This window comes from Megascapheus bottae, chromosome 5, assembly GCF_031878675.1.
Source record: "Megascapheus bottae isolate mThoBot1 chromosome 5, mThoBot2.hap1, whole genome shotgun sequence".
NCBI classification, from domain to species: domain Eukaryota; kingdom Metazoa; phylum Chordata; class Mammalia; order Rodentia; family Geomyidae; genus Megascapheus; species Megascapheus bottae.
This window is the reverse complement of record NC_143513.1, coordinates 13,271,252-13,285,587: the sequence shown is the minus strand read 5'-3', so window position 1 is coordinate 13,285,587 and position 14,336 is coordinate 13,271,252. Positions and strand designations below refer to the sequence as shown.

The following is a 14,336-nucleotide window of genomic DNA, read 5'->3' as shown; positions in this document are numbered from 1 at the left end:
TGTTACTTTGGTTTTCATCTCCTAACCATTATAAATATCATCTAAATCTCCTCTTTGTGTAGAAGAGGTGACCCTACTGGTGTGACAAACTGGTAATTCATGACATGGATATAGCAAGACTACTAATCATATGCCATATGCCTAATAGTTTTTCCATAAATCTAACTTTTCTTTTTCCTAGATCACTCCTATTCCTGGTACTCACCCACTTTTAGTCTTTGTGAACCCCAAAAGTGGTGGGAAGCAAGGAGAACGGTATGTTTTTCAACATTTATTTTTGTACCATAAATGTAAAAGTAAAATTAAAATGTGAGTGAAAATGCTCACTTCTACTCATTTTTATCTGATCCAAGAATATAAGTGTTCAATATACAGAAGTGTCTTTTTTTTTCCTCGGTCATAAGAATTTTGAACTCTGGGCCTGGGCCTTGTCCCTGAGCTCTTCAGCTCAGGGACACAAATCCATTCTGGTTTTCTGGTAGTTAATTGGAGATAAGAATCTCATGGACTTTAGTGTCCTTGATTGTCGGAGTTTTTAGTCCTTCTTGCCTCCTGACCCGCAAGAGGGACAGAGAGAACACCCAGGACAAAGACTAGACCCAGAAAGGTTAGGGCGGACTGGCAGCCCACACCCAGCCCTCCCTCACGAGAGGGAAGACACTCAGGACCCGCCAGGGAGACTCGTCAAAGCAACACTCGGTATTGGGAAAATACAATGGGTAGGTATAGGATGCAGGAGCCTATCAGGGGGAGGGGAGTGCTGTCCTAGAGGGCGGCAGGGCCAATTCCAGAGTTAGAGGTAGCTTTACTTTACATCACAAACCACAGCCAAGCCTCCTAAGCAGGTAATAGGCAGGTTGGATCTCAAGACCAGGAAATGAGCCCATTTTCCTGATGTGATGTCCCCACACTTGATCTTAATAATAATAAGTAAATTATCATCAAACTCAATACTGAAACCTTCATTATTATATCAATGATTTAATTTTAAAAAAGGTATCCAAAATAATCATGAAGGTTACCATTAAAGAAAAATTTGATGTACTACAAAAGAAGAGAGTCTTTAACAAACCCTTTTGTATTTGGATCAATGCCATACCTAACAACCTACCATACAGGTTAAAGCTGAAAATTTTCTAAGATCTGGAACAAGTAAAGCATGTTCACTTTCATTCAACATACTACAGAAAATCCTATCCAGAGCCTCGGGCAAAAGAAACAAATAAAGGACAACTAAGTTAGAAAAGAGGAAGTTATCTCATCACTATGTGCAGACTGCATAATTTTATATACTATCAACCCCAAGCATTCCTCAAAAAACGTATTAGAATTAATTAATTCAACACAATTTCAGGGTACATGTTCAACATGAAACAATATTGGTTGTGTTGCTAAATGTCCGTAGTGAATAACCTAAAATAGAAATCAAGAAGCAATGCTAATTGTAATAGCTATGATAAAATGAGGTACAAATTAGAATCACTGATCTCTCCAGTAAAATTAGTGAAATATGGGGCCGGGAGTTTGGCTAGTGGTAGAGTGCTTGCCTAGCATGTACGAAGACCCAGGTTCGACTCCTCGGTACCACATACATAGAAAAAAGCTGGAAGTGGCGCTGTGGCTAAGTGGTAGAGTTGTAGCCTTGAGAAAGCCCAAGGACAGTGCTCAGGCCCTTAGCAGTCAAGCCCCAGACTGGCAAAAAATAATTGTGAAATATTTGTGAAAAGAAATTGAAAAGATCCTCTTAACCTAAAGACATGGAACTAGGATTATTTGCTTATACATATATAAAGACAAATGGAACAAAGTAGAGTTTAGGAGTATACTCCCATTGCATCACAAATAATTTTCAACAGAGTTACTAACAGACTGCATTAAAACAAGGATAGTATTTTAAGTACATGATGGTGGAAAACTGATTCACATGTAAAACAATGAAATTGCATTTCACCAGTTTAAAAAAAAATCTGAAAACAAATTTAAAGCTTAAATGTGTAGCCTAAAACTACATTAAAAAGAACAGCACAAGAAAAAAAAATAGAAAAAAAGAGAAAAACTTGGGCCACTATAATAAAAAATAATTCTTGACTAAAAGCACAGGAATAAAGCAAAGCACACACATTTTTTTTTTTTTTACAAAAAGTAAACTTTGCACAGTGAATTAGACAAGGCTTAAATGTGCCTTTGGCACCAAAGACAAATGAAGTTTTAATGGAATCAAAATTAAAAGTGTAATTTCAAAGGAAAATGCATTGCTCTCAATTATGATAGCATAAATCATGTAAAACAACTCTGAATATCTTCCTTTTCATTACTTTACTATATTTTTTCTCTAACTTAAAAAATCAGATAGAGAGACACTGAAGTCATAAGATAATTAAATCTAATGTGGAGAGTGTAGTTAATTTGAAATCTTCTGGTTTCTGAGTAACTTGTGTTTTATCCCTTACATAGTGACTGTGTAATATGTTTTAAAACAATGGTAGGAATATAAGTGTAAACTGTCCTCTATATTGAGTCATCTTTCACCAGATTTCACTTACCATTTTCCCCTTAATTTTTTTTGAGTTATTGGCTTAGCTATGCAGATAAAAGCAATACAATTGTATATTCACAAGAATGTTCCAGGAGAGCCAACATGTGTGAAAATGTTTACAGATTGATTCATCAGTCACACCCTGGGCAAACCCAATCTATGCTAGCCAGAAAGACATTAGACACAATGGTATGGAGGGTAAAGCAATACAAAGGCGCATTATGATACCATATGTTAAAGGAGAACAATTAAAAGTGCTGGTGGAAGTTTGGGGAGACAAAACACCATCTACATAGGTAGATGTTCCCCAGATGAAGGAGAAAGACAGATTCATGGAAAACCCATAGAATCAATTTAGAAGATTTTTGCACAGGTTAAAATCTACAGGGAGAAACAAAAGATTGACTATGTCCATCATATTCCCTGATGTAAATGACTTGACTGCAACAGTTTCATCATGGTGACACCACGGCTGCACTTACACAGTTGAAGGATGGCCCTGGATTGCTAAGAATGTAATAGAGCTGCAAACTGTGGGGATACACTCAGAAAAATCTCCACATCTGAAAGGCAGGAGGAATGAGAGTTCCAGGCCAAACTGGTTTTCATAATGATAAATTGTCTCAAAAAAGAAACAGAAGAATCATAGACTGTTGGTGAGAGGAATTGATGCCTGCAATCATGGAGTGGGTAGGAATACCTATCACTGGCAGGCATTTCTCACAAAGGAGAATGGGATTGTTTCCTAATGGGGTTTTCTTTTAAATTTCCCTTGAGATAATAGGTAATATAATAAGTCAAGACCAAGAAAGTGTATTTGGGGTTTTTTTTTGAGTTTAGAACTTCTATGAATAAATATTGTATCAATATATTTATAAAATACATAATATTCTGTCTAGGTGGATAGGTAAACCCACCTCTAAAAGCCAAATATATCCTTTTACTTTAATATTTTTTTCTGAGAATTCCAACCATATAAATATCTGTATGTTTGCAAGTATTCCTGGCTCATTTTTAAAGGCATATTTCTTTCAGAAAAAAATAATCATTTAATATTTGAGGTTTGACAATGTAGCTGTTTTATTAAATGATAGATGACAATCATGGTTTATGTGATATGATTAGGGATGATGAGGCTACATTCCCTATGTAAATAAATAAATAATATAGATTAAAATTGTGCAATCCCATTTTATAGTTGATAGATAATTTTGTTCCAATAAATATACTGAATATGTATGGAAAGAATATATTCACAATATAGTCTGTCAATTAAGAGAAGTCATTAAATAATTTTAATGACAAAAAATTCATATAAACATTCAGTTTACAGACAATATTTACAAGGGATTTACAGCATATTCTAAAGGCATGCACATTTAGAATGCAACATTATTTGGAACTTTTAACTACATTGCCTTTAGAATGGTTTTAGAATTTGTTTTAGAAAAGTCCTTTTCTGAGTATTATTTCTTCCTGTGGAGCTGTTATATTTCTTGAATTATTAATGGAAAAAAATTACCAAACATCTTTTATTGCAACCATGAAAGAATATTACTTGGTGAATAATTATTATTGATTATCACTAAATGTCTTTTTTTCCTCCCTATTTTTTCCTTTACAGAATTTACAGAAAATTCCAGTATCTACTAAATCCTCGTCAGGTCTACAGCCTTGCTGGAAATGGACCAATGCCAGGGTAAGAGCACAAGTAGTAACATTACTCTTAACTCCATAATAGTTACTAAATGAACTGACATCTCTAAATCTGTTATTGGAATACAAGCAGCTAGATTAGTACATAAATATTTCAGATATCAATTACACAAAAAAGAAACTACAATGCTTTCTAAAATAGCCAACAAGTCATTTCAAATAGTCCCTCCTACCTTATAAATATTTAAAATAATGTAATTAATATTAGTAATAACCACACATTTGGAAACACACTAAGCACGTGCTTATACTCCCAAGCCATCTTGGAAGGCAAACTTTCATTTCCTTTACGTGTTAAGTGTACAAGATCCGCTGTCCAACATAGAGAGAACTAACAAAGCCTAGGACAATTTTTTGGAGATTATTTACTATCTAGAAACTCTAAATGAATTTTTGTATAAGCACTGTCTTAGGAGAGATCTAAATTATTATAAAAATGGAACAAAAGAAAACTTGTTATAAAGAAATTGTAATATTTTTATTTACTAGTTACAAAATCCAATGAATCTTACTCTCAAAATATGTTTTATTGTTAGAAGGGAGTAAGATGTAAAATAAAATTACCTTTTCAATATAAACCTTGTATTTTTGATGCCAAAATTACACAACAAATAAATGAGCATTAATTGTACCTAGTTAAAGGAATAGTGTTATCTTTTTTTTCCTTTGACCTTTTTTTCTATCAACATGAAAGTAAGCTTAAACCAGACAGATAAGAGAGGAGCTGTATAATCTGTGTGCATGTTCTGATACAAAAATTAGGAAAGAAACAAACACAAATAAGCATTATGATGTAAAATGGGTCTTCCACGTCATTTTCACTAAGTAGAAACCAAATACAAAAAGTTCACTCTGAATCACTGCTTATGTCTTATGTTAAATAAATGTTAATAAAGACAACTAATTAGTATAGTCTTCCCTAACTGAATTCATATTTTCCTCTGGACACTTCTGACCCACTGGGCAGCTTTCCAATGGTGAGCAGTGACCTATGGAATATTTTTCTACAGACCCACCACTGAATCCAGCCCTGAGTGTCAGCTTTGTCTAGCTCCACACACCAATCCTAGATGTTACTGATCAGACAAACAGCTAGGAGAGACACTGTCAGGAAGTCCCAAGCTAATAAAGCCATGTTAAGTCAGAGAAGTAGCTCTTATTTTGTAGGACTCGTAAGTTATACATTCAAAAGCCACCATTCCAATACTCCTGAAGATGCCCACAAACTCAATCAAGTCAGGATTTCCTTGTACCTGTTAGCTAAACTCAGTGTCTACTTACTTTGTGGATATTAGCTTCATGACTTAACCTCTGTCCCTTCTTTGTCTTGTATGTAAAATGAGAAATTTTTTGGTCTCACACAATAGTTATGAAGTTAAATGGGATGATTGTGTAGTGTATAACAAGGTATATGGTGTGTTCTTAATAAATGTGCATTATCAATAGTACTTACAGTAACATTTATCGATGAATAGTGATAACATGGCTACTTTGTTGCCCTAAGTAGACACACTTTAATATTAATTTTAGCATTGATTTCTTGTTCTTTATTTATGGCCACTAAAATAAGTATGTACTGCAAACACATTTGCCTTTCTGTCCCAATTTAGACACCCAATTTATTCTTCATTTTAATATATAAAAATGAAAGGTTTATCTGTATATAAAATAATTCTAAATCACACACAATAAAGGGAATATTACTTTGAAAATAAGTTACCAATTCCATCTTAACAATGACCACTTCTCACCACTTGTGATTAGGTACCTTCTCAAAAATCCTAATGCATATATATGCTGTCTGTGTATCTATTGATCTCACATATTTAAGTATATTGAATGGAATTTTACATAATTTAGGAATATATTTCTATATTTTCCATGAGGCTTTTATTTCAAACCATATGAGTATATTTTTTTGTTTTTTTTTTTAATTTTTGCCAGTCCTGGGCTTGAGCTCAGAGCCTGAGCACTGTTCTCGGATTTTTCTCAAGGCTAGAGCTCTACCACTTGAGCCTCAGCACCACTTCCAGCTTTTTTCTATGTATGTGGTACCAAGGAATTGAACCTGGGTCTTTGTGCATGCTAGACAAGCACTCTACTACTAGGCCAAACTCCCGGCCCCCATATGAGAATATTTTTATTTCATAAGATATTGATAGTTTTATTGATCCTAAAAACTTCATGATAATCCATAAGTATTTTCATTATTCTCTCAGTGGCAAATACTTAATTAGTCTTTGTTTCTCATTTATTAATAAATATTGTTTATGCATTTTTGGAAAATTCATTCAAACATTTTCATAGAATAAACTGCAATGGGCAAAATTATTAATATGATATTATTCTCAAAGTTATGACAGGATCTCCAACTTGTTATATAAACTTTTCTAAGATACTGTATATAATTCTGAATTCTCTTACTATTGACTATCTCAGTAACTTCTATTTTTCTGTGATTTGATAGCAGAAAAATATTCTTATTTTTGTTGGCCCATTTCTGATAAATTATAAAGTTCAATTTTAAATAAACAAAAGAAATGTACTACAGTTAATAATCCAAATAAAATTTACTAGAAAATCATGAGGCTGCTCACTACATTATTAGCGAATGAAAAATGTTGTCTCAGGAATGATAAGAATCTGGGAAATTTTACACAAACTATGAGAATAATAGAAGCCTCAACAATTATTAAAAAGAATTGATTCCAAACATTTTCAGTGTTTTTATTTTTCTGATAAGGACAAAAAGTTTTTTTGGCATGCCACAGTCTTGGCATGTATAGATTTTCTCTCATGTTAGATGTGGGCAGTATTTTCCATATTATTGACCTGCTATATTTTAGATATTAACTCTTTTTATCTTGATTCAGAAAGTAAGAAAGTCTAGTTACCCTAATGTTTAAAAAAAGAATGATTTGAAATTGTCTATAGTGTTGCACCACTAAGATTTTAAACTGTTTGTTTCTCTGTGTAACTTGTGCTATAATGGCTAAATCAAAGATGAGAGTAGAAATTCCATATGGGCATTCTCCCTTACCATTGTTCAGCAACAAACTAGTTTCCTTGGGTAATAATAAGAGAAAATCTTATTTTCTGTTTATCAAATGGTGTGAAGATCCTATTTCAATGTCAGTGATTTTGTCTCTTGTAAGAACTCTCTTTTTCTTTCTGTCTTTGTCTTGTCTCTCCCTCTCTCTTTTCTCTCTCTCTCTCTTTTTCTCTCTCTCCCTCTTGCTTTTTTCTCTTTGGTTTTAAATCTTCTAATTCACTTGACTGAAGACCAAGATGAGAAACAAAATGTTCAAATGTGCAAGTATTAGTTAATATTTGTATTTTCCAGAGAAATTCTATTTATCTATCAGTTATCTGGTATCTATCTATCTATCTATCTCTATCTATCTATCTATCTATCTATCTATCTATCTATCTATCTATCTATCTATCTATCTATCTGTCTATCATCTGTTGCTCTCCAGCAACACCAGTATGAGAGAGACACCCAGGGCCAGCCTGTAGTCAGAAGGGGCTGAGCGAGATGGCAAATATCGATAACCCAGCCCTCCCCAAGAACTGGGGGAAAAAACAACACTGAGCCAGGAGCTGTGACAGCTGTGAAAGCTCAGCAGATCTCTCATTTATTGTGTTGGGCACTTAGTTATATACTGTGGGGGAAAGAAAGGGTAGGAAAGGGAAAAGAAACCAATAGAAAAAGGCCAAGGTGATATCACAAGGGTCAGGACAAACTTTCAGGTTTTGAAATACTGGGACCAGTGCAGGAAAGTACGTGGGCTGAGGACACGCTGGAGAGTTCAGTTGAGTCACATACATGGAAATACTTCAAGAGAGGCATGCGAGGAATGCGTGGCCTAAGCCCTTTAATGGCCACTGAGCCAGAATGGTGAACAGGCCCCAGAGACGGCGACCAGGCCCCAACATCTATCTATCTATCATCTATCTATCTATCTATCTATCTATCTATCTATCTATCTATCTATCTATCTATCTGTGTCTATCTCTGTCTGTCCATCTGTCACCTGTCAGTCATCCTTCTGCCTTTCTAGCATCTATCTTCTATCTATCCATCATTTATCTATTTTCATACCTATCTTTGAAAGAGAGAAAGGAGTGAGAAATTTTTGAAGGAATTAGCTCATGCTATTATGGCATCAAGTCAATCCCAAATCTACAAAGCACCCTTTCCTTTGGAGGATTTTTCTCTCACTGATGGAAGTGTCAGACTCTGATCGACACACGTCTTTATTGGTTAGATGAGACACACCATCTTTATGTAAGGATTTACTTAGTTTACGATTTGGGGTGTTAATCTCATCTAAAACCATCCTTTATGGAAAACTATATAGGCCTAACCAAGTTCACACCTGAATGGGTGATCATAGGTTAATAGTAAGTGCAAGTGAAGGCTTTATTTTACAGCTTCAAAATCAGGTGTTCAGATACAAATAAGGTTGCATTAGATAATTCAGTGAACCATCCACAGTTCTTGAATTTTACCAAATTCAGATGCTCCCACTGATTCAGTGACTGAATTTTCTAAAAGCCATTTCAATATTCTATCTCACCAACTGCTTTCCTTAATAAAACATTTTTAAATAACTTTTAGTCCCACAAACACTAACTCATGGTCTTCTAAGAAAGACTGAAGGAGCCAGAAATACTGGCTGCATCAACATTCAATAAATCACCTGAAATGACTGCTGACAACAGCATCATTTGTATCAAAAGCCAATCCAATGGACACAACAAAGATCAACTGCAGGTCCCATTCCATTCCATTAAGGATCTAGTTATGGCTTACTTAGCTCCATCAAAGTACAGTAACATCGTGAATCTAACTTGCTCCTGTGATTGCATCCATAGCTACCCTCTTATGGAAGATAAATTCAGATCCATTCCTTTCATCATTATCATCATTGCCAACATGTTTTGAGTATTCAGTGGAATGGTTGAGAATGATTTCTGCCTGCTATTCCACTGCAGCACTGATTGTCCCAACCACAGCTCCATTCAGAGAAATTGACTTGCAAATGTTCCCTTCATGTCCTTTCTTAAGTATTTGATGAAGTGTCACATTATTAATAGGTTTTATTGAACTATAGTGTTTCCTGAACTCTACATTATGCTGCTTGGATATCAGGCAAAATTTTCTATTGCTTGAATACTACCCTCAGTTCAAACTGCATTACCTCTTCTCTTTGCGTTATTCTCTATTTAACTGAAAGCCACAAGAGAAACCCCTATGACTCCTTATTTATTCTAGAAAAAAACACATTTATTTTAGTTGTTTTTTTTTCCTCTTAAGACATAGAACGGTGAGCCAGGTGTGATGGCCCATTCCTAGTAACATAGCTACTTTTGGGAAGAGATTAGGAAAACGAAGTTGAAAGCCAACTTGGAAAAATAAAAGTTCTCAAATTTGTAACTCACTGGACAAAGCTAAGTTTGATGATGCCTACATCTCATCTCAACAACATGGAAGACTGAGATGATAAGGATCCTAGTTTTAAAGGACTGCGTAGACCAATATATATTTTACAATCCCTTCTCTCTAATTAAGCATCTTATATCTACTATATTTATTACCATCAACAGTATAAATAGAAGGTTTGTCATTCCAGGCTAGCCCAAGGGAGAAAAACAATAAGTCCCTATCTCTAAAATAATCAGAAAAAAAATATCTGGAGGTATGTTTTGAGCAATAGGGTTTCTGCTTAAGCTGCAAAAAGACCTGAGTTAAAACGCAGGTACCATAAAACAAAAGTAACAAATAAATATACAAACAAACAAAAAGCACAAAATAAAACAACATATAAAAGAAACCAGAATGAAGAAAATGCCATGAAATAAATAGGTTTGTGATGAAATTACAACTAGAGATTGGCTAGGACTCACAATGTGGATACATTTGGAATACTTGATATTTGGACCTAGTCATTTGAATCTCTTAAAAATCTTTGGTCAAATGACTACCCTGCTGTGAGTCAGTTTGTTTAGAGACTTCATTTGAAAAGCCTATCACAATTCTATCTAATAGCATGATTTCCTATAATTAAAGGTGGAAACAAGAGATATCCCATGTATGTATCATTTTTATTTATATACAATTATGTTTCTTATTCCAATCATGCATTCTTTTATTTGCTTGTTTTTCTTTTAATATTTATACAAGATGCCATGATGTAATAGTAATATCATTTGTGAATGTAACAGATGCTTCTTTTCTAATGTATTGTTATGATAAAGATGATATACAGAGAGATCATGGTTTCATAAGTCAGGCAATGAGTACATTTCTTATTGGACAACACTACCCCTTGCTTTCCTCTCTTCCAATTTTCCCCTCCCATCCCTCCCATCAGCGACCACAAGTTGTATAGTTTATTCTCATCATAGAATCTAGTGAGTATCACTGCTGCATTTGTTCATCCTTTGCTCTTCATTCCTGTGCCACCCCTCAAGACAGACAAACGACCAAACAGGACACATATTCAAAACAACCATTTTATTCCCATTTCCTACTATACTTTTCTATAGATATTACTTTATATGATTGGAGGCACAGAGGTATTACCTCTTTGGAATCTTCTCCTAAAACACTGTCCTTTGTTCTCACTATGTGTGAATACCTAGAGTCTTGTACAGTTAATCATGCCCAACAGTATTTTTTTTTTGCCAGTCCTGGGCTTGAGCTCAGGGCCTGAGCACTGTCCTTGGACTTTCTCAAGGCTAGAGCTCTACCACTTGAGCCTCAGCACCACTTCTGGCTTTTTTCTAGGTATGTGGTACCGAGGAATTGAACCCGGGTCTTCGTGCATGCTAGGCAAGCACTTTAACCACTAGGCCAAACTCCCGGCCACGCCCAACGGTATTTAAATATAGCTTCAGCATATGAGAGGAACCATCCACCATTTTTCTCTCTGACCCAGGCTTATGTCACCTAACATGATTTGTTCTGTCCATTTCCCTTCAAATGACATATTTTTTCTAATGGCTGCTAACATTTCATTAAAAATAATACCGTGGTTTTCATAAATTACTGACACTATACTTGGTCACTAAGGTAAGTGACCTAGTATCTATAACATAGTTGTCCCCATTGTGATGGTACTTATTATTATATATTTGAAAAGATTAGTTGGAAGTATAAGTTAGTTGGAAAAAGATCTAACGTGAAATATAAATTGCACTCTGGTCTTTGAGGATAAGACTGCCATTCCTTCACACCATTGTAATAAATATGCACATTTCACTTGCATAAAAATCCCATATGCTTGTGCAGCTTATGGAAAGTTAATATCAAGTTGTGTATATACTTCTTTCATTGCTTTTTCCCTTCTCCAAGTATCAAGAAACTACAGATGGTTTATTCTTCTATAATCTTTTAAAAGTTTAAATACAAAATATGAAGTATTTATTGAAATGAAATGAATTATAATAGTTTTTAAAGTTCTTTCGTTTCCATATCATTCATAATTAAGTATAGTGAACTGATTTTTTCATAGTAAAAATAATAAGGAAATGAATACATTACTACTCAAACATGGTTGCTTCTTCTCATGTTTTTCTCATACTTTCCCTCCTCCCAGCCCCTCCCAAGTTGCAAAGTTTATTTCCAAAATACTGTCTTGTGAATATTGCTGTTACATTGGTTCACCTTTGTCCTGATTTGTTCTTAAAAATAGAAAATGCTTGATAAAAATGTTTAGTTTTACTCACCCCCACGAAATACAAAATATATACAATTTAAAATTAAAAATCTGGCAACTAAACTATAATCTTATATATCCTAATTATTAAACATATTTTAATAATAAAGCCTTGGGGTAAATACTTTTAAAATGAATGTAAAAATTAGAAGATATATAACAGCTTTCACAGATGTTGGTACTTTCCTAATTTAAAATGTCATGTATCTAACAAATTTCCACCATATTGTTATTTAAATAAAATCCCTTTTGAATCAGAGCTTATGACTTTAGCATGTGTTTCTTATTATGAAATCACGTCAGAGAGATGAGCAAAATCCTCAAAAGACTAAAATATGTCCATCAGATTTCAACCCAACTGTGCTTGAACTATACAAAAACTATGAAAATCTGCTACAGTACTTATGTTAAAATGAATCACCCACTTCACCCCCTTTTAAGGTTGCTAGTGCAGATGATGCAGCAAGTTCTCTCCCAATTAACTATGTAACTTCAATTTTGACTGTTTGGGGTTGTTCTGGAATGGTTGACAATGGAATTTAGAATATAACATGGCAGCAGCTGAAATCACATAGACACTTTCCTATGTGCTCCTACTGGAAGTATGAAACTCCTTAGTTGCTTTTACTTATACTAACAAATGCATCATGATGTTATGTTGGAACAATCTGAACTTTATTGTTTGGAAAAGAGTTAGATAAATTGAAGATTACAGACCTACATAATACTATTTAGGAGTCACAAAGCATATTGCCAGAATATTTAAAATGAGTAACTTACATCTTATAATTATATATATTAACAGGAGTAAATATCATTGAACCACTAAAATGTTAGCTATGAGGACACAATAGAGGAACTATATATTGGAAAATATGAGAAAAGTTATATGAATGACAATTGTATGATGATAGCAATATCACAAGGCATTTCCACACGGAAACCCTGTTAAAATGACAGATTAATAGTTTTCTTATGTAACATGCAAAAAAAAGCATAGTAACTACTCACAAACTAGTTTTGGTGAAGCTGATAATTCTTAGGTATAAAAATACCAGTTTCTGGTTTTGTTCTCTACAAAAGCCAAGTTCCTAATAAAATTTGGTTATTTGCAATTTTGTATTTATCTGATTTTGAACATTAAATTTCCTGGTACAACCTTATCACTGTTCCAAAGATACTAAATACTTATGAATTATGAATAGAGAAAACTCACAGTAATAATTATCTCAAAACCATATAAAACTCAAAATGTACTAACCTAAAAATGTAGCTTAATTATAAATGATAGTAGGGAATTAGGTGATTCACAATCAAATAAAATAATAATACAGAAAGTAATTAGAAGTGAAAGAGTAACAATAAATATAACCACAATATTGCAATGCAACAATATAACATATATTTGTCCAGTGGATTCCAAATGCTTAGAACTAGTCACAGCATTTTCAAACTATGTTGAAAAACTAAACATATTCTAACCTCATAGCCTCACATTTTAATGAAAAATGCATATGAAAGTAATATCCAAAATGTGGGGCACTGTCCCTGAGCTCTTCAGCTCAAGGCTACCACCCTACCCTTTGGGCCTCAGCCCCACTTCCTGTTTTCTAGAGATTAACTGAAGATAAGAATCTCATGAATTTTGGTGCATGGGTTGACTTTGAACCTCGATCCTCAGATATTAGCCTCCTGAGTAGCTAGGATTACAGGTCTGAGCTACCTTGCCTGATTTGATTGTTCTAAATAGATTAGGCAGGGATGAACTAACAGAGTATAGACAAGAAAAAGTACCCTATAGGCTATATCATAATTACTGTGACTTTAACAATTGAACAAACTGAAAATTTTTTGTGTGTATGCCTCATCCAGTACAATTGAACATTTGCCTATGAATTATGCATTTTAATGTAAATATTATTAATTGTTGTATTTGCAATACAGTATATTGACTCATTTGGCAACCTTCCTACTTATTCTCTAGCAATGTGCAAGACATGTGTCCAGGAACACATTTTTCTTTAGTATAAGTTCATCACATTTGTAGCATAATCATAAACAAACTTTTTCTAATATTTTCCACACACACTGTGTAGAAGCTTCTTTTGAAAAATCTGCATACCTATTATGCCTATGATGTGAGCCTGTTCCTCACATCACCCAAGTTAGGCAAAAAAGCTCAAATATACCAGGTGAAAGTATAAATGGTAATTGTGGAGAACCATAGGTTAAATGTCCAGTCATAGGTTTGGTACTACACTAGGACACCAATCTTGACTTTAGAACTGGACCCCAACATGCCACAAGACTGAAGAAAGACACAGAAATATATAGCATAGGATCACAGAGTACGCTGT

The 14,336-nt window shown here is 34.1% G+C and overlaps 1 protein-coding gene across 8 annotated transcripts in view; it reads left to right on the top strand.

Annotated features, from left to right (window-relative positions):
• Positions 1-14,336, top strand: part of Dgkb (diacylglycerol kinase beta) — a 624,803-nt gene that overhangs the window by 227,573 nt on the left and 382,894 nt on the right. For all 8 annotated transcript variants that reach the window (XM_090332713.1, XM_090332719.1, XM_090332717.1 and 5 more), the window contains 2 exons: positions 182-255; positions 4,161-4,235. In XM_090332713.1, the coding sequence (XP_090188839.1) occupies positions 182-255; positions 4,161-4,235 (149 nt within the window). The remainder of the gene's footprint in view (positions 1-181; positions 256-4,160; positions 4,236-14,336) is intronic.